This window comes from Salmo trutta, chromosome 9 (assembly GCF_901001165.1).
Source record: "Salmo trutta chromosome 9, fSalTru1.1, whole genome shotgun sequence".
Classification (NCBI taxonomy): Eukaryota; Metazoa; Chordata; class Actinopteri; order Salmoniformes; family Salmonidae; genus Salmo; species Salmo trutta.
This window is the reverse complement of record NC_042965.1, coordinates 42,001,582-42,025,496: the sequence shown is the minus strand read 5'-3', so window position 1 is coordinate 42,025,496 and position 23,915 is coordinate 42,001,582. Positions and strand designations below refer to the sequence as shown.

Genomic DNA, 23,915 nt, shown 5'->3' with positions numbered 1-23,915 from the left:
TAGATAGGTAACTCTGTGTTCTATGAGATAGGTAACTCTCAGTCCATAATAAGGTAGACGATGCAAATCCATAACACCTACTGTCACGTCCTGGCCAGTAATAGGGGTTATTTGTTATTGTAGTTTGGTCAGGACGTGGCAGGGGGTGTTTGTTTCATGTGGTTTGGGCTATGTTTTTAGGTAGAGGGGTATTTGTTTTATATGGTTCGGGGTGTGTGTGTATGTAGAGGGGTGTTGGATTTATGTGTTCCGGGGTTTTTGGTTTATGTTCTTGTTTTGTATTCTAGGGTTTCTATGTTGTGTATTTCTTTGTTGGCCTGGTGTGGCTCTCAATCAGGAACAGCTGTGCATCGCTGTTTCTGATTGAGAGTCATACTTAGGGAGCCTGTTTTCCACCTGTCCCTTTGTGGGAGATTGTTTTTGCACTGCTGTGTATAGCCTGCGAAACTGTCGTTCTTTGTTTATTGTTTTTTCGTGTTCACTTTACAAATTAAAAGTAAATATGAGCACTCAATCCGCTGCGTATTGGTCCGATACTGATTTCTCCTTATCAGAAGACGAAGCTTATGACAGAATCTCCCACCAACCACGGACCAGGCAACGGAGAAGGGAGCAGCAACAGTGCCCAGTAGAATCATGGACATGGGAGGAAATTCTGGACGGGGCTGGACCTTGGCACCAAGCTGGGGAATATCGACGCCCACCGGAGGAGATAGAGGCAGCCAGGGCGGAGCGGCGCTGGTATGAAGCCTTGTACGCGCCGAAGGGGAAGCACGAGAGGCACCCCCAATAATTATTTTGGGGGGTCACACGGGTATTTTGGCAAAGTCAGGATTCAGCCGCAAGCCAACTCCCCGTGCTTATTATGGGAAGCAACTGGAGGGGAGAGCGCCGGAGTATGCGGAAGTGCGCACGATCTCGCCTATGCGCACGCACAGTCCGATGCGAGCGATCCCAGCCCCTCGCAAGTGCTGTGCTAGAGTAGGCATCCAGCCTGGGAGGAGGATGCCTGCACAACGCATCTGGCCACCAGTGCGCCTCCTAGGCCCAGGCTACCCTACGCCTGCTCTACGCACGGCAACCATCAGGCCTCTGCAGAGCCCAGTTTGCCCTGTACCAGCACTCCGCTTGTGCAGGGCTGCTATTTCCATCCAGCCAGGACGGGTTGTGCAAGAGGTGCGCTACAGACCTCCAGTGCTTACCCATGTCCCGGTGTATGCAGTTCCTGCCTCTCGTGCTGACCCTGAGGTGTGTAGTCTGGCGTCTCCTAAATCAGCACCACGCACCAGGCTTCCAGTGTGTCAGCCCAGTCCAACTCGGCCTGTTCCTGCTCCTCGCACTAGCCCTTTGGTGCGTTTCCCCAGTCTGGTACCTCCACTACCAGCCCCACACATTAGGCTTCCAGTGCGTCAGCCCAGTCCCAGTCCAGAGTGTCCGGCAACAGTACCTCGTCCAGAGTGTCCGGCAACAGTACCTCGTCCAGAGTGTCTGGCAACAGTACCTCGTCCAGAGTGTCCGGCAACAGTACCTCGTCCAGAGTACCCGGCAACAGTGTCTAGTCCGGCACCGAGTGAGACGGCCTACTGTCCGGCACCGAGTGAGGCGGCCTACAGTCCGGCACCGAGTGAGACGGCCTACAGTCCGGCACCGAGTGAGACGGCCTACAGTCCGGAACCGAGTGAGTCTGCCTATAGTGCGGAACCGAGTGAGTCTGCCTACAGTCTGGAACCGAGAGAGTCTGCCTACAGTGCGGAACCGAGAGAGTCGCCCTACGGTCCAGAGCTCCCAGAGCCCAGTCCAGGGTCTTCAATGACTGGCCTCAGGCAGAGGTATGCAGTGGGGGTGGTTTGGTCCGGTAGGGGATTAAGGCCTGAGCCTAAGCCACCTCCACTGAAGGAGGTTTATGATTTGGGTGACTGGAGGGGATTTGGCAGTTCTTACAGTCAGTTTCTTGATGGGCGCATGACACGATCGTGTCTCTGAGCTCTACGGCTTAGTTTTTGCTCTGACATGCGCTGTCAACTGTGGGAGCTTATTATAGACATGTGTGTGTCTTTCCAAATCATGTCCAATCAATTGAGTTTACCACAGGTGGACAGTCAAGTTGTCGAAATATCTCAAGGGTGATCAATGGAAACAGGATGTACCTGTCACGTCCTGACCATAGTAAGATGTTATTTTCTATGGTAGAGTAGGTCAGATCGTGACATGGGGTGTTTTTCTATGTTTTCTATATTCATGTTCGAGTTTTGTATTTCTATGTTGGTTTTGTTTGGGATGATCGCCAATTAGAGGCAGCTGGTCCTCGTTGTCTCTAATTGGAGATCATACTTAAGTAGGGTTTTTCTCCACCTGGGTTTGTGGGAGATTATCTTTGAGTCAGTATATGTTTCACCTCTGCGTCACGGTTTGTTGTTTTTTGTCATTCAGTTTATTTAGGTATTGCATAGTTTCACAGTGTAAATAAAATGTGGAACAACACACACGCTGCACGTTGGTCCGCTTCTCCTTACGACAACCGTGACAGTACCTGAGTTCAATTTCCAGGAAAAGAGGAAAAATAGAGCAACAAGTAGAGTCAAATGCTTCTTTATTAATTTGATAGAAAACCTGAAAAATACATACATATATTCTTGACATTACATAATAAAAAAGTATATTTACATATTTACATGCTTTTTATTTTTTCCATTGGAAATATTAGAACTGTCTCTCAACTAGTAAGTCATATTGTGTAACAGATACTGACTTTGTAAATATAAAAACCAACTTTCTAAGTACCATTCAACAGTGTAAACATATATTCAGGCAGTTTTCAGGCAGTCTTCAGGCTGTCTTCAGGCAGTTTTCAGGCTGTCTTCAGGCAGTTTTCAGGCAGTTTTCAGGCTGTCTTCAGGCAGTTTTCAGGCTGTCTTCAGGCAGTTTTCAGGCAGTTTTCAGGCTGTCTTCAGGCAGTTTTCAGGCAGTCTTCAGGCTGTCTTCAGGCAGTCTTCAGGCAGTTTTCAGGCAGTCTTCAGGCAGTCTTCAGGCAGTCTTCAGGCTGTCTTCAGGCAGTTTTCAGGCAGTCTTCAGGCAGTTTTCAGGCAGTCTTCAGGCTGTCTTCTTTGCATTCCTCAGGAATAGCTCTCTCTCCATCAAGTTCTCACCTGAACTGGTGTTTTTAATTTTACTGCACACTCCTGAAAGGAAAAACAATCATTATTCATATATCATTAGTACATATATCATTAACACATATATCATTAATAAATGTATAATGTACATATAGTAATACACATATTACTGATATAATGCTGATGTACTGATATAATACTGAAATACTGATATACTAATGTACTGATATAATACTGATGTACTGATGTACTGATAAAATACCAATGTACTGATATAATACTGATGTACTAATATAATACTGGTGTACTGATATAATACTGATGTACTAATATAATACTGATGTACTGATAAAATACTGATATACTGATGTACTGATATAATACTGATGCACTGATATAATACTGATGTACTGATATAATACTGATGTACTAATATAATACTGATATAGTGATGTGAGTATTGCTCTGTTGAGAATAATGCGTATGGATCAGTTACTGTGTATTGAATTTGTAATGAAGTCTGTATATGTAGTCCTCACCTTTGGTTTTTCATTATTTTCGCAATGGTTTTCTTGGCAAATGGAGCCTCTGGATTCAGACACTTCATCCCTTTTCCGTTCTTCAGAGTGACACTGAATATACAAGGAGAGAGAGACTACTGTTAAAGTTATCCATCACAACTGAGGATACAGAGAAATAATATAATCTTAATAGCAGGTGTACAAATAAATAGTAACATTTCCCATTGTGTCCATCTACTAAGCTAGTCACATTATACACTGATATTAATATAGTACAGACAGACAGACAGACAGACAGACAGACAGACAGACAGACAGACAGACAGACAGACAGACAGACAGACAGACAGACAGACAGACAGACAGACAGACAGACAGACAGACAGACACATTTCTTACATGATCTCCATGTTCCGGCAGGAGTGGCTGGAGGTGTACACTTCGAGCTTCTCAATGAGAACAGGTTTAACGTGGTTCACCATTCCATTCAGACACAGGCACCGAGTTTTAGAATGACCCACCTGGCCTGGGGATGACAAGAAAAGGTTATGACACGTTTGGTTATGGTGTGATTGCAGCTAAGATCTAAACTCTTCAATCAGAAATCCAACTTAATATTTTACTACACTTCTCCCTGGCTTTGCAAGTCGTTTCATGTGCTACAGATTTCTAATAAAGAAGTGAAAGATATTAGAAATATAATTCAAGATATTTCATAGATCTTACCTTCAACATTGACCAGGAGCAGACAGGCCAGGAAGCTGATGAGGACTGTTGATGTCATCATGTTGGTCATGGATACTGCTTCTTCAGTTTCTTTAAGAGTCTGGATGGACAGCTCAGTCAAGTGATGGATGTTGTGAATGGAGGAGAGCTTGGCTTGTATTTATACTGTATTTATATTAAGCCCCACCCTTTCTCTGACAGTCATCCAATGAGAAGGGGAGAGAGAGAAAGAGGGGTTTTCCCTGCTTCTCCTTTCACACAGCATTTCCCATTTCCCAGAAACACTCTCTCTGACAGTGAAATTTGAGGCGTGTTTAAGGCAGAGAGATGATACAATCTGTCTTTCCTTTTCCATCCCAAATGGCACCCTATTCCCTATGTAGTGCACTACTTTAGACCAGAGCCCTATTCCCTATGTAGTGCACTACTGTTGACCAGAGCCCTATTCCTTATATAGTGCACTACTTTAGACCAGAGCCCTATTCCTTATGTAGTGCACTACTGTTGACCAGAGACCTATTCCTTATATAGTGCACTACTTTAGACCAGAGCCCTATTCCCTATATAGTGCACTACTGTTGACCAGAGCCCTATTCCTTATATAGTGCACTACTTTAGACCAGAGCCCTATTCCCTATATAGTGCACTACTGTTGACCAGAGCCCTATTCCTTATATAGTGCACTACTGTTGACCAGAGCCCTATTCCTAATATAGTGCACTACGTTTGACCAGAGCCCTATTTCCTATATTGTGCACTACGTTTGACCAGAGCCCTATTCCTTATATACTGCACTACTTTAGACCAGAGCCCTATTCCCTATATTGTGCACTACGTTTGACCAGAGCCCTATTCCCTATATTGTGCACTACGTTTGACCAGAGCCTTATTCCTAATATAGTGCACTGCTTTTGACCAGAGCCCTATTCCCTATATATTGCACTACGTTTGACCAGAGCCCTATTCCCTATATTGTGCACTACGTTTGACCAGAGCCCTATTCCTTATAAAGTGCACTACTTTTGACCAGAGGACTATTTGTGCCATTTGGAAGTTAACCATGGCCTTCGTGGTTACATTTCCATGATATCAAAGACAACGACGTCAGGCTACCTTAAGACACGTTTGGCACCACTAAAGGCGTCCCTATTATTCCCATGCGAAACCGTTCATACATATATTATGACAACATTTTGTGAAGTCTTTGAGAAGATTTGGTCTTCGGCAAGGTTTTTTTTCAGCTGTTCCTGAGGCAAGCCAAAGTTCGGTAGCCAAAGTCTACACCTGTTTGTCGGTGATTGGTCAACAGTAGGGATTATTCAAAGTGTATTTCGTTGTTCAATGAGAGACGACTCGTTTTCATGCATGTTATTGCACTTGAGAAACACTGCATACAAACATTTTAGTTAGATGTAAAATTGTACGAATAAAGACTTCCTCTGCAAAAATGTCAAAATGAATTACAGATTTCTTTAGTTATCTCAGATTAATTCTGACTATTTTTGAGGATTTATATACTGGCTACAGCGTCTCCGTTTTGTTTCTAGTTTTTCAAGTTTAGGTCTTTTAACGAAGTATGCGAGGCACACATGTCCCAAGTACTGCAAGGAGCTAACCTAATACAGCAAGCATTAAAAAAACACCTGAAATTATACTGAACCAAAATATAAACACAACATGTAAAGTGTTGGTCCATGTTTCATGAGCTGGGAGTATTTATGTTTGTAATAAAACCCTTTTGTGGGGAAAAACTCATTCTGATTGGCTCCGCATTGGGTGGGCCTGAAAATAATATACACAGTACTAGTCAAAAGTGTGGACACATCTACTCATTCAAGTATTTTCTTTATTTTGACTATTTTCTACATTGTAGAATAGTAGTGAAAACATCAAAACTATTTATTTTCAAATAATGTGGCCCCAATCAACAACTTCAATTTGAAGTATTTTAAAGTATTTTCAAAGAATTATTTCCAAGTACATTATTTAACATACCCAACCAACCTGGGACTGCATTTAAATCAGTGATTTTTATATTTTCAAACACATGCCAAGACTTTTCAAGTGTATTTCCAAAATACATACCAATATTCAACTACTTGTCAAATAAAAAATATCTAATACAGTAAAGATCTAACACAGTAATTGAAAAAAAATAGTAACTGATCTCAGATCTCATTGTGACCCATAATTAAGGCTCCCTGTCAGATGAAGGATCTGATCTCAGACCTGTAATTAAGGCTCCCTGTCAGATGAATGATCTGATCTCAGACCTGTAATTAAAGATACCTGTCAGATGAATGATCTGATCTCAGACCTGTAATTAAGGATCAATGTCAGATGAATGATCTGATCTCAGACCTGTAATTAAAGATCCCTGTCAGATGAATGATCTGATCTCAGACCTGTAATTAAGGATCCCTGTCAGATGAATGATCTGATCTCAGACCTGTAATTAAGGATCCCTGTCAGATGAATGATCTGATCTCAGACCTGTAATTAAGGATCCCTGTCAGATTAATGATTTTAGACAGCTAGTAACAGCACCACAGTAACTATACATGCTATCATCATATACCAACCATAAACACATCCAATGCATTGTGTTTTTGTTTGAAAGGACCTTTGGCTCAATGTGGTATATTTATCAATTTAGAGGACTGTGTTGATAGTAGCCTACTGTAGAATAACTGACTGGGTGAAAAGCAGATTCTGTGGAAAAGTTCCCGTTTCCAGGAAAGAAGTTACTGTCCATTTGAAAAAGGGCCAAATAGAAGTGAAACTGAAAGTGAATACAGGCCTAGTTCCCTCCTTATTGAAGGAAGGTAGTTTCAGTTTGGGACTTTCCCTTTCACCTCTTACATCTGGTCGGTTTAAATGGGATAGTAGGTAAATGGTTTGATTTCAAGGAATGCAGTGTTGTCCCTGTGTGTTAATATACAAAGTAGTAGAGTAGTACACTACCAAACTACCTCAAATGAATTAATTAACTCACATTTCCTTTTAAGAATCTGATACTGTTCAGATTAACTTCTTTTCCAGAACAAAGAACCAACCAGACATGAAAGTTACTTTAGGAAACGTTGTTTTTAATACAAGGTACAACAAACACCAACAAACCACAGCAATACTGGCAAGAAGGATGGTGGTACTGTTATAAGAACAGTATCAGAGATTTAAAGGTTTAAATTACATCAAGTGGATTTAGTGAAGAGATGGGTAGAACAGAGACAAAGTAACATGACGACACTAAAGAATATGAAGCTGTGGTTTAAAACAGGAAGTGGCAACACTGAATTCCAGAGAATCACACAACTTTGTGTGTGTGTGTGTGTGTGTGTGTGTGTGGTGTTTGTGTGTGTGTGTTTGTTTGTGTCTGTGTGTGTGTGTGTTTTCGTGTGCGTGTGCGTGTGTGGTGTTTGTGTGTGTGTGTGTGTGTGTTTGTTTGTGTCTGTGTGTGTGTGTGTGTGTTTTCGTGTGTGTGTGTGTGTGTGTGTGTGTGTGTGAGTCTGTATCTTTGTGTGTGTGTGTGTGTGTGTGTGTGTGTGTGTGTGTGTGTGTGTGTGTGTGTGTGTGTGTGTGTGTGTGTGTGTGTGTGTGTGTGTTTACAAGATAAACAGCGAAAGTCAATAGAAAAAACATATTTGCTATTAAATTCATTTCTGAATTTCTTTTTGCGAGTAAGGCATTCCCCTTTTCTCCTGGTTACAATAATAGGCTAATCATCTTGACATGTACGCTATGCAATTACCAATAGGCAGGTTTCCAATGACTCAGGTTTATTTGATTAAAGCGATGTCGCCAAAGACATCTTTGCGACATGTGTAATGGAAACAGCAGATATAGGAGCCATTTTCTAAAGATCGACAACATTTTTATTCGTTCGACAGCGGGGGATATTTATTTTTGTTGAACTTTCTTTATTGGGACAAATTATGATGGAGCCTGTGTTGAATGTACGCAGGGCTCGTGATGTCATCACGTCACTAGAAAGCATTTCATTCTAAATGCCTACTGCTTACTAAATAAAACATGTGTATCTCGGGGAAAGGTTACGTGACATGTGTACAACATGGCCGGTGTCAGTAAACGTCTGCAAAAAAGTGTAATGAAATTGTTGGCAGCAGACCTGGTTAGGCTGTTTTCATGTTATCCAGACGTAAACAAATCATCGGCCAGAGCGTCAAGTGTTCGCTTCGAGAGCGAAACGAGATGGGTGGGGCTAAAGCTTAGGGTGAGGGTGTGAATGATGCTGAATGGGTGTGGACAAAGTAGTGCTCTTCACCAGATAGCAAAACATTCAAAGGCAATTTTCTCAAAACTGAGTTGACAAGTTGATCAACTTTCAAAGCAGAATTACTTTACTTTTATATACTGTAAAAAACAAACACAATTTCAAATTTTGCTACGTAAGACCGAATCCACGTGGGGAGTCACACGTGCAGTTTTGTCATACAACCCAATGCCACAGACGTTTACATTTTGTGGGAGCACTCATTTGGCATGCTGACTGCCCGAATGTTCACCAGAGCTGTTGCCAGATAATTTAATGTTCATTTCTTTACCATAAGCCGCCTGCAACGTCATTTTAGAGAATTTGGCAATACGTCCAACCAGACTCACAAACGCAGACTTCGTGTAACCACGACAGCCCGGATTGACTGACTTCCATGACTTAAAGTAATGATGGACAGTCGTTTCTCTTTAGTTCTTGAACTGATCTTGCTGAAATATGGACTTGGTCTTTTACCAAATAGAGCTATCTTCTGTATACCAACCCTAGCTTGTCACAACACAACTGATTGGCTCAAACGCATTAAGGAGGAAAGAAAGGAAAGAAATTCCACAAATTAACTTTTAACAAGGCACACCTGTTAATTGAAATGCATTCCAGGTTACTACTTCAAAAAGCTGGTTGAGAGAATGCCAAGAGTGTGCAAAGCTGTCATCAAGGCAAATGGTGGCTACTTTGAAGATCCTAACATGATTCCATATGTGTTACTTCATAGTTTTGATGTCTTCATTATTGTTCTATAGTAAAAAACCCTACTCCTAACCCTTGAATTAGTAGGTGTGTCCTAATGTTTGACTGGTACTATATATATCAATTGTACATAAATATATATATATATATGATGTCTTCATTATTGTTCTATGGTAAAAATAAAGAAAAACACTTAAATGAGTAGGTATTACCAGTCAAAAGTTTGAACACACCTACTCATTCAAGGGTTTTTCTTTATTTTTACCATAGAACAATAATACAGTTAATGTCGGAAGTTTACATACACCTTAGCCAAATACATTTAAACTCAGTTTTTCACAATTCCTGACATTTAATCCTAGTAAAAATTCCCTGTGTTAGGTCATTTAGGATCCCAGAACAACAGCAAAGGACCTTGTGAAGATGCTGGAGGACAGGGGTACAAAAGTATCTATATCCACAGTAAAACGAGTCATATATCGACATAACCTGAAAGGCCGCTCAGCAAGGAAGAAGCCACTGCTCCAAAACCGCCATAAAAAAATCCCGACTACGGTTTGCAACTGCACATGGGGACAAAGATCGTACTTTTTGGAGAAATGTCCTCTGGTCTGATGAAACAAAAATAGAACTGTTTGGCCATAATGACCATTGTTATGTTTGGAGGAAAAAGGGGGAGGCTTGCAAGCTGAAGAACACCATCCCAACCGTGAAGCACAGGGGTGGCATCATCATGTTGTGGGGGTGCTTTGCTGTAGGAGGGATTGGTGCACTTCACAAAATAGATGGCATCATGAGGGAGGAAAATTATGTGGAGAAATGCTTCAAATTTCACCCAACTTATTGTGGGAAGCTTGTAGAAGGCTACCTGAAATGTTTGACCCAGATTAATAATAGATCTTAACAATGTTTAGCATTGAGTGAGTCATTTGTCCCAAAAAATATACTTTTAGTTTTATTTAATGTGTAGCACCAACCTATTGCTAGTTACCCATTCTAAAACTGACTGGAGCTCTATGTTAAGTGTATCTGTTATTAATTTTACTGTTGTAGCCAACGTGTATACTGTTGAGTCATCAGTGTACATAGACACACAGACTTTATTCAAGGTCATTGGAAGGTCATTTGTAAAAACAGAAAACAATAATATCCCTAGCCGGCTGCCCTGCGGTACACCACACTCAACGGAATTTGCATGAGAGAGCCTTCCATTAACAAAAACCCTCTGTGTTCTATTAGATAGGTAACTCTGTGTTCTATTAGATAGGTAACTCTGTGTTCTATGAGATAGGTAACTCTCAGTCCATAATAAGGTAGACGATGCAAATCCATAACACCTACTGTCACGTCCTGGCCAGTAATAGAGGTTATTTGTTATTATAGTTTGGTCAGGACGTGGCAGGGGGTGTTTGTTTCATGTGGTTTGGGCTATGTTTTTAGGTAGAGGGGTATTTGTTTTATATGGTTCGGGGTGTGTGTGTATGTAGAGGGGTGTTGGATTTATGTGTTCCGGGGTTTTTGGTTTAGGTTCTTGTTTTGTATTCTAGGGTTTCTATGTTGTGTATTTCTTTGTTGGCCTGGTGTGGCTCTCAATCAGGAACAGCTGTACATCGTTGTTTCTGATTGAGAGTCATACTTAGGGAGCCTGTTTTCCACCTGTCCCTTTGTGGGAGATTGTTTTTGCACTGCTGTGTATAGCCTGCAAAACTGTCGTACTGTCGTTCTTTGTTTATTGTTTTTTCGTGTTCACTTTACAAATTAAAAGTAAATATGAGCACTCAATCCGCTGCGTATTGGTCCGATACTGATTTCTCTTTATATAATTTATCTATGTTCCATAGTATAGTTTCTTATTTTCTTTATATAAGTTACATAATTCCTCAATTGACTCTATGTTTGCCCGTCTGCTGTGTTGTCAGACTTATTTGCTTTTCCCTTTGCCTCATCCCACTCAGCCATACAGTTTTTCAAATCATCATCTATCTCAAATCAAATCAAATTGTATTTGTCACATGCCCTGAATGCTTACTAAAAAGCCCTTGATCAAAAACGTAGTTTTAAGAAAGACTTAAGAAAATTACAAAAGTTTTTAAAAAATCAAATCAATCAAAAAGTAACACAATACATCTACATGACAATAACGAGGTTATATACTGGGGCTACCGGTACCGAATCAATGTGGAGGCTATATACAGGGGCTACCGGTACTGAGTCAATGTGGAGGCTATATACTGGGGCTACCGGTACCGAGTCAATGTGAAGGCTATATACTGGGGCAACCGGTACCGAGTCAATGTGGAGGCTATATACTGGGGCAACCGGTACTGAGTCAATGTGGAGGCTATATACTGGGGCTACCGGTACTGAGTCAATGTGGAGGCTGTATACTTGAGCTACCGGTACCGAGTCAATGTGGAGGCTGTATACTGGGGCTGCCGGTATTGAGTCAATGTGGAGGTTATATACTGGGGCTACTGGAACCGAGTCAATGTGGAGGCTATAAACTGGGGCTACCGGTACCGAGTCAATGTGGAGGCTATGTACTGGGGATACCGGTACCGAGTCAATGTGGAGGCTATATACAGTGGGGGAAAAAAGTATTTGATCCCCTGCTGATTTTGTACGTTTGCCCACTGACAAAGATATGATCAGTCTATAATTTTAATGGTAGGTTTATTTGAACAGTGAGAGACAGAATAACAACAAAAATATCCAGAAAAACGCATGTCAAAAATGTTATAAATTGATTTGCATTTTAATGAGGGAAATAAGTATTTGACCACCTCTCAATCAAAAAGATTTCTGGCTCCCAGGTGTCTTTTATACAGGTAACGAGCTGAGATTAGGAGCTAACTCTTAAAGGGAGTGCTCCTATCCGCAGCTTGTTACCTGTAAAAAAGACACCTGTCCACAGAAGCAATCAATCAATCAGATTCCAAACTCTCCACCATGGCCAAGACCAAAGAGCTCTCCAAGGATGTCAGGGACAAGATTGTAGACCTACACAAGGCTGGAATGGGCTACAAGACCATCGCCAAGCAGCTTGGTGAGAAGGTGACAACATTTGGTGCGATTATTTTCAAATGGAAGAAACACAAAAGAACTGTCAATATCCCTCGGCCTGGGGCTCCATGCAAGACCTCACCTCGTGGAGTTGCAATGATCATGAGAACGGTGAGGAATCAGCCCAGAACTACACGGGAGGATCTTGTCAATGATCTCAAGGCAGCTGGGACCATAGTCACCAAGAAAACAATTGGTAGCACACTACGCCGTGAAGAACTGAAATCCTGCAGCGCCCGCAAGGTCCCCCTGCTCAAGAATACATATACAGGCCCGTCTGAAGTCTGCCAATGAACACCTGAATGACTCAGAGGAAAACTGGGGAAAGTGTTGTGGTCAGATGAGACCAAAATGGAGCTCTTTGACATCAACTCAACTCGCCGTGTTTGGAGGAGGAGAAATGCTGCCTATGACCCCAAGAACACCATCTCCACCGTCAAACATGGAGGTGGAAACATTATTCTTTGGGGGTGTTTTTCTGCTAAGGGGACATGACAACTTCACCACATCAAAGGGACGATGGACGGGGCCATGTACCGTCAAATCTTGGGTGAGAACCTCCTTCCCTCAGCCAGGGCATTGAAAATGGGTCGTGGATGGGTATTCCAGCATGACAATGACCCAAAACACACAGCCAAGGCAACAAAGGAGTGGCTCAAGAAGAAGCACATTAAGGTCCTGGAGTGGCCTAGCCAGTCTCCAGACCTTAATCCCATAGAAAATCTGTTGTGGGAGCTGAAGGTTCGAGTTGCCAAACATTAGCCTCGAAACCTTAATGACTTGGTGAAGATCTGCAAAGAGGAACGGGACAAAATCCCTCCTGAGATGTGTGCAAACCTGGTTGCCAACTACAAGAAACGTCTGACCTCTGTGATTGCCAACAAGGGTTTTGCCACCAAGTACAAAGTCATGTTTTGCAGAGGGGTCAAATACTTATTTCCCTCATTAAAATGCAAATAATTTTCTAACATTTTTTACATGCGTTTTTCAGGATTTTTTGTTGTTATTCTGTCTCTCACTGTTCAAATAAACCTACTATTAAAATTATAGACTGATCATTTCTTTGTAAGTGGGCAAACGTACAAAATCAGCAGGGGATCAAATACTTTTTCCCCCCACTTTACAGGGGGTACCGGTACCGAGTCAATGTGGAGGCTACATACTGGGGCTACCGGTACCGAGTCAATGTGGAGGCAATATACTGGGGCTACCGGTACCAAGTCAATGTGGAGGCTATAAACTGGGGCTACCGGTACCGAGTCAATGTGCGAGGTACAGGATAGGTAATTTGTAATGTAACTATGCATAGATAATAAACAGTGAGAAGCAGCAGTGTAAAAACAATGTTGATAGTCAGGGTGGCCATTTGAATAGTTGTTCAGCAGGTTTATGGCTTGGGGGTAGAAGCTGTTAAGGAGCCTTTTGGTCCTAGACTTGGCGCTCCGGGAACCGCTTGCTGTGCGATAGTAGAGAGAGAACAGTCTATGATTTGGGTGACTGTTATTTTCTATGGTAGAGCAGGTCAGGGCGTGACATGGGGTGTTTTTCTATGTTTTCTATATTCATGTTCGAGTTTTGTATTTCTATGTTGGTTTTGTTTGGGATGATCACCAATTAGAGGCAGCTGGTCCTCGTTGTCTCTAATTGGAGATCATACTTTAGTAGGGTTTTATTCAACCTGGGTTTGTGAGAGATTATCTTTGAGTCAGTATATGTTTCACCTCTGCGTCACGGTTTGTTATTTTTTTCATTCAGTTTATTTAGGTATTGCATAGTTTCACAGTGTAAATAAAATGTGGAACAACACACACGCTGCACTTTGGTCCGCTTCTCCTTACGACAACCGTGACAGTACCTGAGTTCAATTTCCAGGAAAAGAGGAAAAATAGAGCAACAAGTAGAGTCAAATGCTTCTTTATTAATTTGATAGAAAACCTGAAAAATACATACATATATTCTTGACATTACATAATAAAAAAGTATATTTACATATTTACATGCTTTTTATTTTTTCCATTGGAAATATTAGAAATGTCTCTCAACTAGTAAGTCATATTGTGTAACAGATACTGACTTTGTAAATATAAAAACCAACTTTCTAAGTACCATTCAACAGTGTAAACATATATTTAGGCAGTCTTCAGGCTGTCTTCAGGCTGTCTTCAGGCAGTTTTCAGGCAGTCTTCAGGCTGTCTTCAGGCAGTTTTCAGGCAGTCTTCAGGCAGTCTTCAGGCAGTCTTCAGGCTGTCTTCAGGCTGTCTTCAGGCTGTCTTCAGGCTGTCTTCAGGCAGTCTTCAGGCAGTCTTCTTTGCATTCCTCAGGAATAGCTCTCTCTCCATCAAGTTCTCACCTGAACTGGTGTCGTTAATTTTACTGCACACTCCTGAAAGGAAAAACAATCATTATCCATATATCATTAGTACATATATCATTAACACATATATCATTAATAAATGTATAATGTACATATAGTAATATACATATTACTGACATAATGCTGATGTACTGATATAATACTGAAATACTGATTTACTGATATACTGATTTACTGATATAATACTGATGCACTGATATAATACTGATGTACTGATATAATACTGATATAATACTGATATACTGATATAATACTGATATAATACTGATATACTGATATAATACTGATATAATACTGATATACTGATATAATACTGATATAATACTGATGTACTGAAGTACTGATATAGTACTGATATAATACTGATGTACTGATATAATACTGATGTACTGATATAATACTGATATAGTGATGTGAGTATTGCTCTGTTGATAATAATGCGTATGGATCAATTACTGTGTATTGAATTTGTAATGAAGTCTGCATATGAAGTCCTCACCTTTGGCTTTTCATTATTTTCTCAATGGTTTTCTTGGCAAATGGAGCCTCTGGATTCAGACACTTTTTCCCTTTTCCGTTCTTCAGAGTGACACTGAATATACAAGGAGAGAGAGACTACTGTTAGAAGTTATCCATCACAACTTTCAACTGAGGATAGAGAGAAATAATATTATCTTAATAGCAGGTGTACAAATAAATAGTAACATTCACCATTGTGTCCATCTACTAAGCTAGTCACAATATACACTGATATTAATACAGTACAGACAGACAGACAGACAGACAGACAGACAGACAGACAGACAGACAGACAGACAGACAGACAGACAGACAGACAGACAGACAGACAGACAGACAGACAGACAGACAGACAGACAGACAGACAGACAGACAGACAGACAGATTTCTTACATGATCTCCATGTTCCGGCAGGAGTGGCTGGAGGTGTACACTTCGAGCTTCTCAATGAGAACAGGTTTAACGTGGTTCACCATTCCATTCAGACACTGGCACCGAGCTTTAGAATGACCCACCTGGCCTGGGGATGACAAGAAAAGGTTTTGACATGTTTGGTTATGGCATTATTGCAGCTAAGATCTAAACTCTTCAGTCAAATAAAACCTATTATTTGACTACACTTCTCCCTGGGTTTTCAAGTTGCTTCATATGCTACAGATTTCTAATAAAGAAGTGAAAGATATTAGAAATATAATTCAAGATATTTCATAGATCTTACCTTCAACATTGACCAGGAGCAGACAGGCCAGGAAGCTGATGAGGACCGTTGATGTCATGGTGTTGGTCATGGATACTGCTTCTCCAGTTTCTTTAAGAGTCTGGATGGACAGCTCAGTCAAGTGATGGATGTTGTGAATGGAGGAGAGCTTGGCTTGTATTTATACTGTATTTATATTAAGCCCCACCCTTTCTCTGACAGTCATCCAATGAGAAGGGGAGAGAGAGAAAGAGGGGTTTTCCCTGCTTCTCCTTTCACACAGCATTTCCCATTTCCCAGAAACACTCTCTCTGACAGTGAAATTTGAGGCGTGTTTAAGGCAGAGAGATGATACAATCTGTCTTTCCTTTTCCATCCCAAATGGCGCCCTATTCCCTATATATTGCACTACTGTTGACCAGAGCCCTATTCCCTATATAGTGCACTACTATGGACCAGAGCACTATTCCCTATATAGTACACTATTATAGACCAGATCCCTATTCCCTATATACTGCACTACTGTTGACCAGAGACCTATTCCTTATATAGTGCACTACTGTTGACCAGAGCCCTATTCCTTATATGGTGCACTACTTTAGACCAGAGCCCTATTCCCTATATAGTGCACTACTATAGACCAGAGCCCTATTCCCTATATAGTACACTATTATAGACCAGATCCCTATTCCCTATATACTGCACTACTGTTGACCAGAGCCCTATTCCTTATATAGTGCACTACTATAGACCAGAGCCCTATTCCCTATATACTGCACTACTGTTGACCAGAGACCTATTCCTTATATAGTGCACTACTTTAGACCAGAGCCCTATTCCCTATATAGTGCACTACTGTTGACCAGAGCCCTATTCCTTATATAGTGCACCACTTTAGACCAGAGCCCTATTCCCTATATTGTGCACTACGTTTGACCAGAGCCCTATTCCTAATATAGTGTACTACTTTAGACCAGAGCCCTATTCCCTATATTGTGCACTACGTTTGACCAGAGCCCTATTCCCTATATATTGCACTACGTTTGACCAGAGCCCTATTCCCTATAAAGTGCACTACTGTTGACCAGAGGACTATTTGTGCCATTTGGAAGTTAACAATGGCCTTCGTGGTTACATTTCCATGATATCAAAGACAATGACGTCAAGCTACCTTAAGACACGTTTGGCACCACTAAAGGCGTCCCTATTATTCCCATGCGAAACCGTTCAAACATATATTATGACAACATTTTGTGAAGTCTTTGAGAAGTTTTGGTCTTCGGCAAGGTGTTTTTTCAGCTTTTCCTGAGGCAAGCCAAAGTTCGGTAGCCAAAGTCTACGCCTGTTTGTCGGTGATTGGTCAACAGTAGGGATTCTTCAATGAAGTGTAATTTGTCGTTCAATGAGAGACGACTCGTTTTCATGCATATTATTGCACTTGAGAAACACTGCATCCAAACATTTTAGTTAGATGTAAAATTGTACGACTAAAGACTTCCTCTGCAAAAATGTCAAAATGAATTACAGATTTCTTTAGTTATCTCAGATTAATTATTTTAAGGATTTATTTTTGAGGATTTATATACTGGCTACAGCGTTTCCGTTTTTTTCTAGTTTTTCAAGCTTAGGTCTTTTAACAAAGTATGCGAGGCACACATGTCCAAAGTACTGCAAGGAGCTAACCTAATACAGCAAGCATTAAAAAAACACCTGAAATTATACTGAACCAAAATATAAACACAACATGTAAAGTGTTGGTCCATGTTTCATGAGCTGGGAGTATTTATGTTTGTAATAAAACCCTTTTGTGGGGAAAAACTAATTCTGATTGGCTCCCCATTGGGTGGGCCTGAAAAGAATATACACAGTACGAGTCAAAAGTGTGGACACACCTACTCATTCAAGTGTTTTCTTTATTTTGACTATTTTCTACATTGTAGAATAGTAGTGAAGACATCAACACTATTTATTTTCAAATAATGTGGCCCCAATCAACAACTTCAATTTGAAGTATTTGAAGTATCAAAGATTTATTTCCAAGTACATTATTTAACATACCCAAACGACCTGGGTTAAATGCATGGGACTGCATTTAAATCAGTGATTTTTATATTTTCAAACACATGCCAAGACTTTTCAAGTGTATTTCCAAAATACACACTAATATTCAACTACTTGTCAAATAAAAAATATCTAATACAGTAAAGATCTAACACAGTAATTGAAAAAAAATAGTATCTGATCTCAGATCTGATTGTGACCCGTAGTAATTAAGGCTCCCTGTCAGATGAATGATCTGATCTCAGACCTGTAATTATGGATCCCTGTCAGATGAATGATCTGATCTCAGACCCGTAATTATGGATCCCTGTCAGATGAATGATCTGATCTCAGACCTGTAATTAAGGATCCCTGTCAGATGAATGATATGATCTCAGACCTGTAATTATGGATCCCTGTCAGATGAATGATCTGATCTCAGACCTGTAATTAAAGATCCCTGTCAGATGAATGATCTGATCTCAGACCTGTAATTAAGGCTCCCTGTCAGATGAATGATCTGATCTCAGACCTGTAATTAAGGCTCCCTGTCAGATGAATGATCTGATCTCAGACCTGTAAATAAGGATCCCTGTCAGATTAATGATTTGACAGCTAGTAACAGCACCACAGTAACTGTACATGTTATCATCAAATACCAACCATAAACACATCCAATGCATTGTGTTTTTGCTTGAAAGGACCTTTGGTTAAATATGGTACATTTATCAACTTAGAGGACTGTGTTGATAGTAGCTTACTGTAGAATAACTGACTGGGTGAAAAGCAGATTCTGTGGAAAAGTTCCCGTTTCCAGGAAAGAAGTTACTGTCCATTTGAAAAAGGGCCAAATGGAAGTGAAACTGAAAGTGAATACAGGCCTAGTTCCCTCCTTATTGAAGGAATGTAGTTTCAGTTTGGGACTTTCCCTTTCACCTCTTACATCTGGTCGGTTTAAAGGGGATAGTAGGTACATTTTTTGATTTCAAGTAATGCAGTGTTGTCCCTGTGTGTTAATATACAAAGTAGTAGAGTAGTACACTACCAAACTACCTCAAATGAATTAATTAACTCACTTTTCCTTTTAAGAATCTGATACTATTCAGATTAACTTTTTTTCCAGAACAAAGAACCAACCAGACATGAAAGTTACTTTAGGAAACGTTGTTTTTAATACAAGGTACAACAACCACCAACAAACCACAGCAATACTGGCAAGAAGGATGGTGGTACTGTTATAAGAACAGTATCAGAGATTTAAAGGTTTAAATTACATCAAGTGGATTTAGTGAAGAGATGGGTAGAACAGAGACAAAGTAACATGACATTTACATTTACATTTAAGTCATTTAGCAGACGCTCTTATCCAGAGCGACTTACAAATTGGTGCATTCACCTTAAGATATCCAGTGGAAAAACCACTTTACAATAGTGCATCTAAATCTTTTGGGGGGGGGGGGGGGGTAGAAGGATTACTTTATCCTATCCCAGGTATTCCTTAAAGAGGTGGGGTTTCAGGTGTCTCCGGAAGGTGGTGATTGACTTCGCTGTACTGGCGTCGTGAGGGAGCTTGTTCCACCATTGGGGTGCCAGAGAAGCGAACAGTTTTGACTGGGCTGAGCGGGAGCTGTGCTTCCTCAGAGGTAGGGAGGCGAGCAGGCCAGAGGTGGATGAACGCAGTGCCCTTGTTTGGGTGTAGGGCCTGATCAGAGCCTGAAGGTACGGAGGTGCCGTTCCCCTCACAGCTGCGTAGGCAAGCACCATGGACTTGTAGCGGATGACGACACTAAAGAACATGAAGCTGTGGTTTAAAACAGGAAGTGGCAACACTGATTTCCAGAGAATCACACAACTTTGGGTGTTTGTGTGTGTGTGTGTGCGTGTGTGTGTGTGTGTGTGTGTGTGTGTGTGTGTGTGTGTGTGTGTGTGTGTGTGTGTGTGTGTGTGTGTGTGTGTGTGTGTGTGTGTGATTGTGTTTACAATATAAACAGCGAAAGTCAATAAAAAAAACATATTTGCTATTAAATTCATTTCTGAATTTATTTTTGCGACTAAGGCATTCCCCTTTTCTCCTGGTTACAATAATAGGCTAATCATCTAGACATGTACGCTATGCAATTACCAATAGGCAGGTTTCCCAATGACTCAGGTTTATTTGATTAAAGCGATGTCGCCAAAGACATCTTTGTGACATGTGTAATGGAAACGGCAGATATAGGAGCCATTTTCTAAAGATCGACAACATTTTTATTCGTTCGACAACGGGGGATTTTTATTTTTGTTGAACTTTCTTTATTGGGACAAATTATGATGGAGCCAGTGTTGAATGTACACAGGGCTCGTGATGTCATCACGTAACTAGAAAGCATTTCATTTTAAATGCCTACTGCTTACTAAATAAAACATGTGTATCTCGGGGAAAGGTTACTTGACATGTGTACATGTCAAGTAACCTTTACTGACACGTTTACTGACACGTTTGCAGACGTGTCAGTAAACGTCTGTAAAAAAGTGTAATGAAATTGTTGGCAGCAGACCTGGTTAGGCTTCGTGTAACCACGACAGCCCGGATTGACTGACTTTCATGACTTAAAGTAATGATGGACAGTCGTTTCTCTTTAGTTCTTGAACTGATCTTGCTGTAATATGGACTTGGTCTTTTACCAAATAGAGCTATCTTCTGTATACCAACCCTAGCTTGTCACAACACAACTGATTGGCTCAAACGCATTAAGGAGGAAAGAAAGGAAAGAAATTCCACAAATTAACTTTTAACAAGGCACACCTGTTAATTGAAATGCATTCCAGGTTACTACTTCAAAAAGCTGGTTGAGAGAATGCCAAGAGTGTGCAAAGCTGTCATCAAGGCAAATGGTGGCTACTTTGAAGATCCTAAAATATATTTTGATTTGTTTAAAACTTTTTTGGCTACTACATGATTCCATATGTGTTACTTCATAGTTTTGAGGTCTTCATTATTGTTCTATAGTAAAAAACCCTACTCCTAACCCTTGAATGAGTAGGTGTGTCCTAACTTTTGACTGGTACTATATATATCAATTGTACATAAATATATATATATGATGTCTTCATTATTGTTCTATGGTAAAAATAAAGAAAAACCCTTAAATGAGTAGGTATTACCAGTCAAAAGTTTGAACACACCTACTCATTCATGGGTTTTTCTTTATTTTTTACCATAGAACAATAATACAGTTAATGTCGGAAGTCTACATACACCTTAGCCAAATACATTTAAACTCAGTTTTTCACAATTCCTGACATTTAATCCTAGTAAAAATTCCCTGTGTTAGGTCATTTAGGATCCCAGAACAACAGCAAAGGACCTTGTGAAGATGCTGGAGGACAGGGGTACAAAAGTATCTATATCCACAGTAAAACGAGTCATATATCGACATAACCTGAAAGGCCGCTCAGCAAGGAAGAAGCCACTGCTCCAAAACCGCCATAAAAAAATCCCGACTACGGTTTGCAACTGCACATGGGGACAAAGATCGTACTTTTTGGAGAAATGTCCTCTGGTCTGATGAAACAAAAATAGAACTGTTTGGCCATAATGACCATTGTTTTGTTTGGAGGAAAAAGGGGGAGGCTTGCAAGCTGAAGAACACCATCCCAACCGTGAAGCACAGGGGTGGCATCATCATGTTGTGGGGGTGCTTTGCTGTAGGAGAGACTGGTGCACTTCACAAAATAGATGGCATCATGAGGGAGGAAAATTATGTGGAGAAATGCTTCAAATTTCACCCAACTTATTGTGGGAAGCTTGTAGAAGGCTACCTGAAATGTTTGACCCAGATTAATAATAGATCTTAACAATGTTAAGCATTGAGTGAGTCATTTGTCCCAAAAAATATACTTTTAGTTTTATTTAATATGTAGCACCAACCTATTGCTAGTTACCCATTCTAAAACTGACTGGAGCTCTATGTTAAGTGTATCTGTTATTAATTTTACTGTTGTAGCCGACATGTATACTGTTGAGTCATCAGTGTACATAGACACACAGGCTTTATTCAAGGTCATTGGAAGGTCATTTGTAAAAACAGAAAACAATAATAGCCCTAGCCGGCTGCCCTGCGGTACACCACACTCAACGGAATTTGCATGAGAGAGCCTTCCATTAACAAAAACCCTCTGTGTTCTATTAGATAGGTAACTCTGTGTTCAATTAGATAGGTAACTCTGTGTTCTATGAGATAGGTAACTCTCAGTCCATAATAAGGTAGACGATGCAAATCCATAACACCTACTGTCACGTCCTGGCCAGTAATAGGGGTTATTTGTTATTGTAGTTTGGTCAGGACGTGGCAGGGGGTGTTTGTTTCATGTGGTTTGGGCTATGTTTTTAGGTAGAGGGGTATTTGTTTTATATGGTTCGGGGTGTGTGTGTATGTAGAGGGGTGTTGGATTTATGTGTTCCGGGGTTTTTGGTTTATGTTCTTGTTTTGTATTCTAGGGTTTCTATTTTGTGTATTTCTTTGTTGGCCTGGTGTGGCTCTCAATCAGGAACAGCTGTGCATCGCTGTTTCTGATTGAGAGTCATACTTAGGGAGCCTGTTTTCCACCTGTCCCTTTGTGGGAGATTGTTTTTGCACTGCTGTGTATAGCCTGCGAAACTGTCGTTCTTTGTTTATTGTTTTTTTGTGTTCACTTTACAAATTAAAAGTAAATATGAGCACTCAATCTGCTGCGTATTGGTCCGATACTGATTTCTCCTTATCAGAAGACGAAGCTTATGACAGAATCTCCCACCAACCACGGACCAGGCAACGGAGAAGGGAGCAGCAACAGTGCCCAGTAGAATCATGGACATGGGAGGAAATTCTGGTCGGGGCTGGACCTTGGCACCAAGCTGGGGAATATCGACGCCCACCGGAGGAGATAGAGGCAGCCAGGGCGGAGCGGCGCTGGTATGAAGCCTTGTACGCGCCGAAGGGGAAGCACGAGAGGCACCCCCAATAATTATTTTGGGGGGTCACACGGGTATTTTGGCAAAGTCAGGATTCAGCCGCAAGCCAACTCCCCGTGCTTATTATGGGAAGCAACTGGAGGGGAGAGCGCCGGAGTATGCGGAAGTGCGCACGATCTCGCCTATGCGCACGCACAGTCCGATGCGAGCGATCCCAGCCCCTCGCAAGTGCTGTGCTAGAGTAGGCATCCAGCCTGGGAGGAGGATGCCTGCACAACGCATCTGGCCACCAGTGCGCCTCCTAGGCCCAGGCTACCCTACGCCTGCTCTACGCACGGCAACCATCAGGCCTCTGCAGAGCCCAGTTTGCCCTGTACCAGCACTCCGCTTGTGCAGGGCTGCTATTTCCATCCAGCCAGGACGGGTTGTGCAAGAGGTGCGCTACAGACCTCCAGTGCTTACCCATGTCCCGGTGTATCCAGTTCCTGCCTCTCGTGCTGACCCTGAGGTGTGTAGTCTGGCGTCTCCTAAATCAGCACCACGCACCAGGCTTCCAGTGTGTCAGCCCAGTCCAACTCGGCCTGTTCCTGCTCCTCGCACTAGCCCTTTGGTGCGTTTCCCCAGTCTGGTACCTCCACTACCAGCCCCACACATTAGGCTTCCAGTGCGTCAGCCCAGTCCCAGTCCAGAGTGTCCGGCAACAGTACCTCGTCCAGAGTGTCCGGCAACAGTACCTCGTCCAGAGTGTCTGGCAACAGTACCTCGTCCAGAGTGTCCGGCAACAGTACCTCGTCCAGAGTACCCGGCAACAGTGTCTAGTCCGGCACCGAGTGAGACGGCCTACTGTCCGGCACCGAGTGAGGCGGCCTACAGTCCGGCACCGAGTGAGACGGCCTACAGTCCGGCACCGAGTGAGACGGCCTACAGTCCGGAACCGAGTGAGTC

At 41.6% G+C, this 23,915-nt stretch overlaps 2 protein-coding genes across 2 annotated transcripts; both read right to left on the bottom strand.

The window, feature by feature from the left end:
- Positions 1–2,986: 2,986 nt before the first annotated feature.
- On the bottom strand, positions 2,987–4,603 carry LOC115200593 (C-X-C motif chemokine 11-1-like). The gene is made up of 4 exons (XM_029763768.1): positions 4,361–4,603; positions 4,034–4,160; positions 3,653–3,745; positions 2,987–3,179 (listed from the first exon to the last, which is right to left on the bottom strand). The coding sequence occupies exons 1-4, from the start codon at positions 4,428–4,430 to the stop codon at positions 3,167–3,169; spliced, it is 303 nt and encodes a 100-aa protein (XP_029619628.1). The 5' UTR covers positions 4,431–4,603; the 3' UTR covers positions 2,987–3,166.
- A 9,702-nt stretch (positions 4,604–14,305) lies between these two features.
- LOC115200592 (C-X-C motif chemokine 11-1-like) lies at positions 14,306–16,294 on the bottom strand. The gene is made up of 4 exons (XM_029763767.1): positions 16,019–16,294; positions 15,694–15,820; positions 15,281–15,373; positions 14,306–14,790 (listed from the first exon to the last, which is right to left on the bottom strand). Exons 1-4 carry the CDS (start codon positions 16,086–16,088, stop codon positions 14,778–14,780), a joined length of 303 nt encoding a protein of 100 aa, XP_029619627.1. The 5' UTR covers positions 16,089–16,294; the 3' UTR covers positions 14,306–14,777.
- Between the last annotated feature and the right edge of the window lie 7,621 nt (positions 16,295–23,915).

What these genes read in the sequence shown, in the direction of transcription:
- LOC115200593 (XM_029763768.1), bottom strand. Translation starts at nt 4,430, where the DNA reads ATGACCAACATGATGACATCAACAGTCCTCATCAGCTTCCTGGCCTGT. An exon ending in GCTCCTGGTCAATGTTGAAG is followed by an intron (nt 4,161 to 4,360) that starts GTAAGATCTATG and finishes TGTCATCCCCAG; the next exon opens with GCCAGGTGGGTCATTCTAAA. An exon ending in TGCCGGAACATGGAGATCAT is followed by an intron (nt 3,746 to 4,033) that starts GTAAGAAATGTG and finishes TTGTATATTCAG; the next exon opens with TGTCACTCTGAAGAACGGAA.
- LOC115200592 (XM_029763767.1), bottom strand. Translation starts at nt 16,088, where the DNA reads ATGACCAACACCATGACATCAACGGTCCTCATCAGCTTCCTGGCCTGT. An exon ending in GCTCCTGGTCAATGTTGAAG is followed by an intron (nt 15,821 to 16,018) that starts GTAAGATCTATG and finishes TGTCATCCCCAG; the next exon opens with GCCAGGTGGGTCATTCTAAA. An exon ending in TGCCGGAACATGGAGATCAT is followed by an intron (nt 15,374 to 15,693) that starts GTAAGAAATCTG and finishes TTGTATATTCAG; the next exon opens with TGTCACTCTGAAGAACGGAA.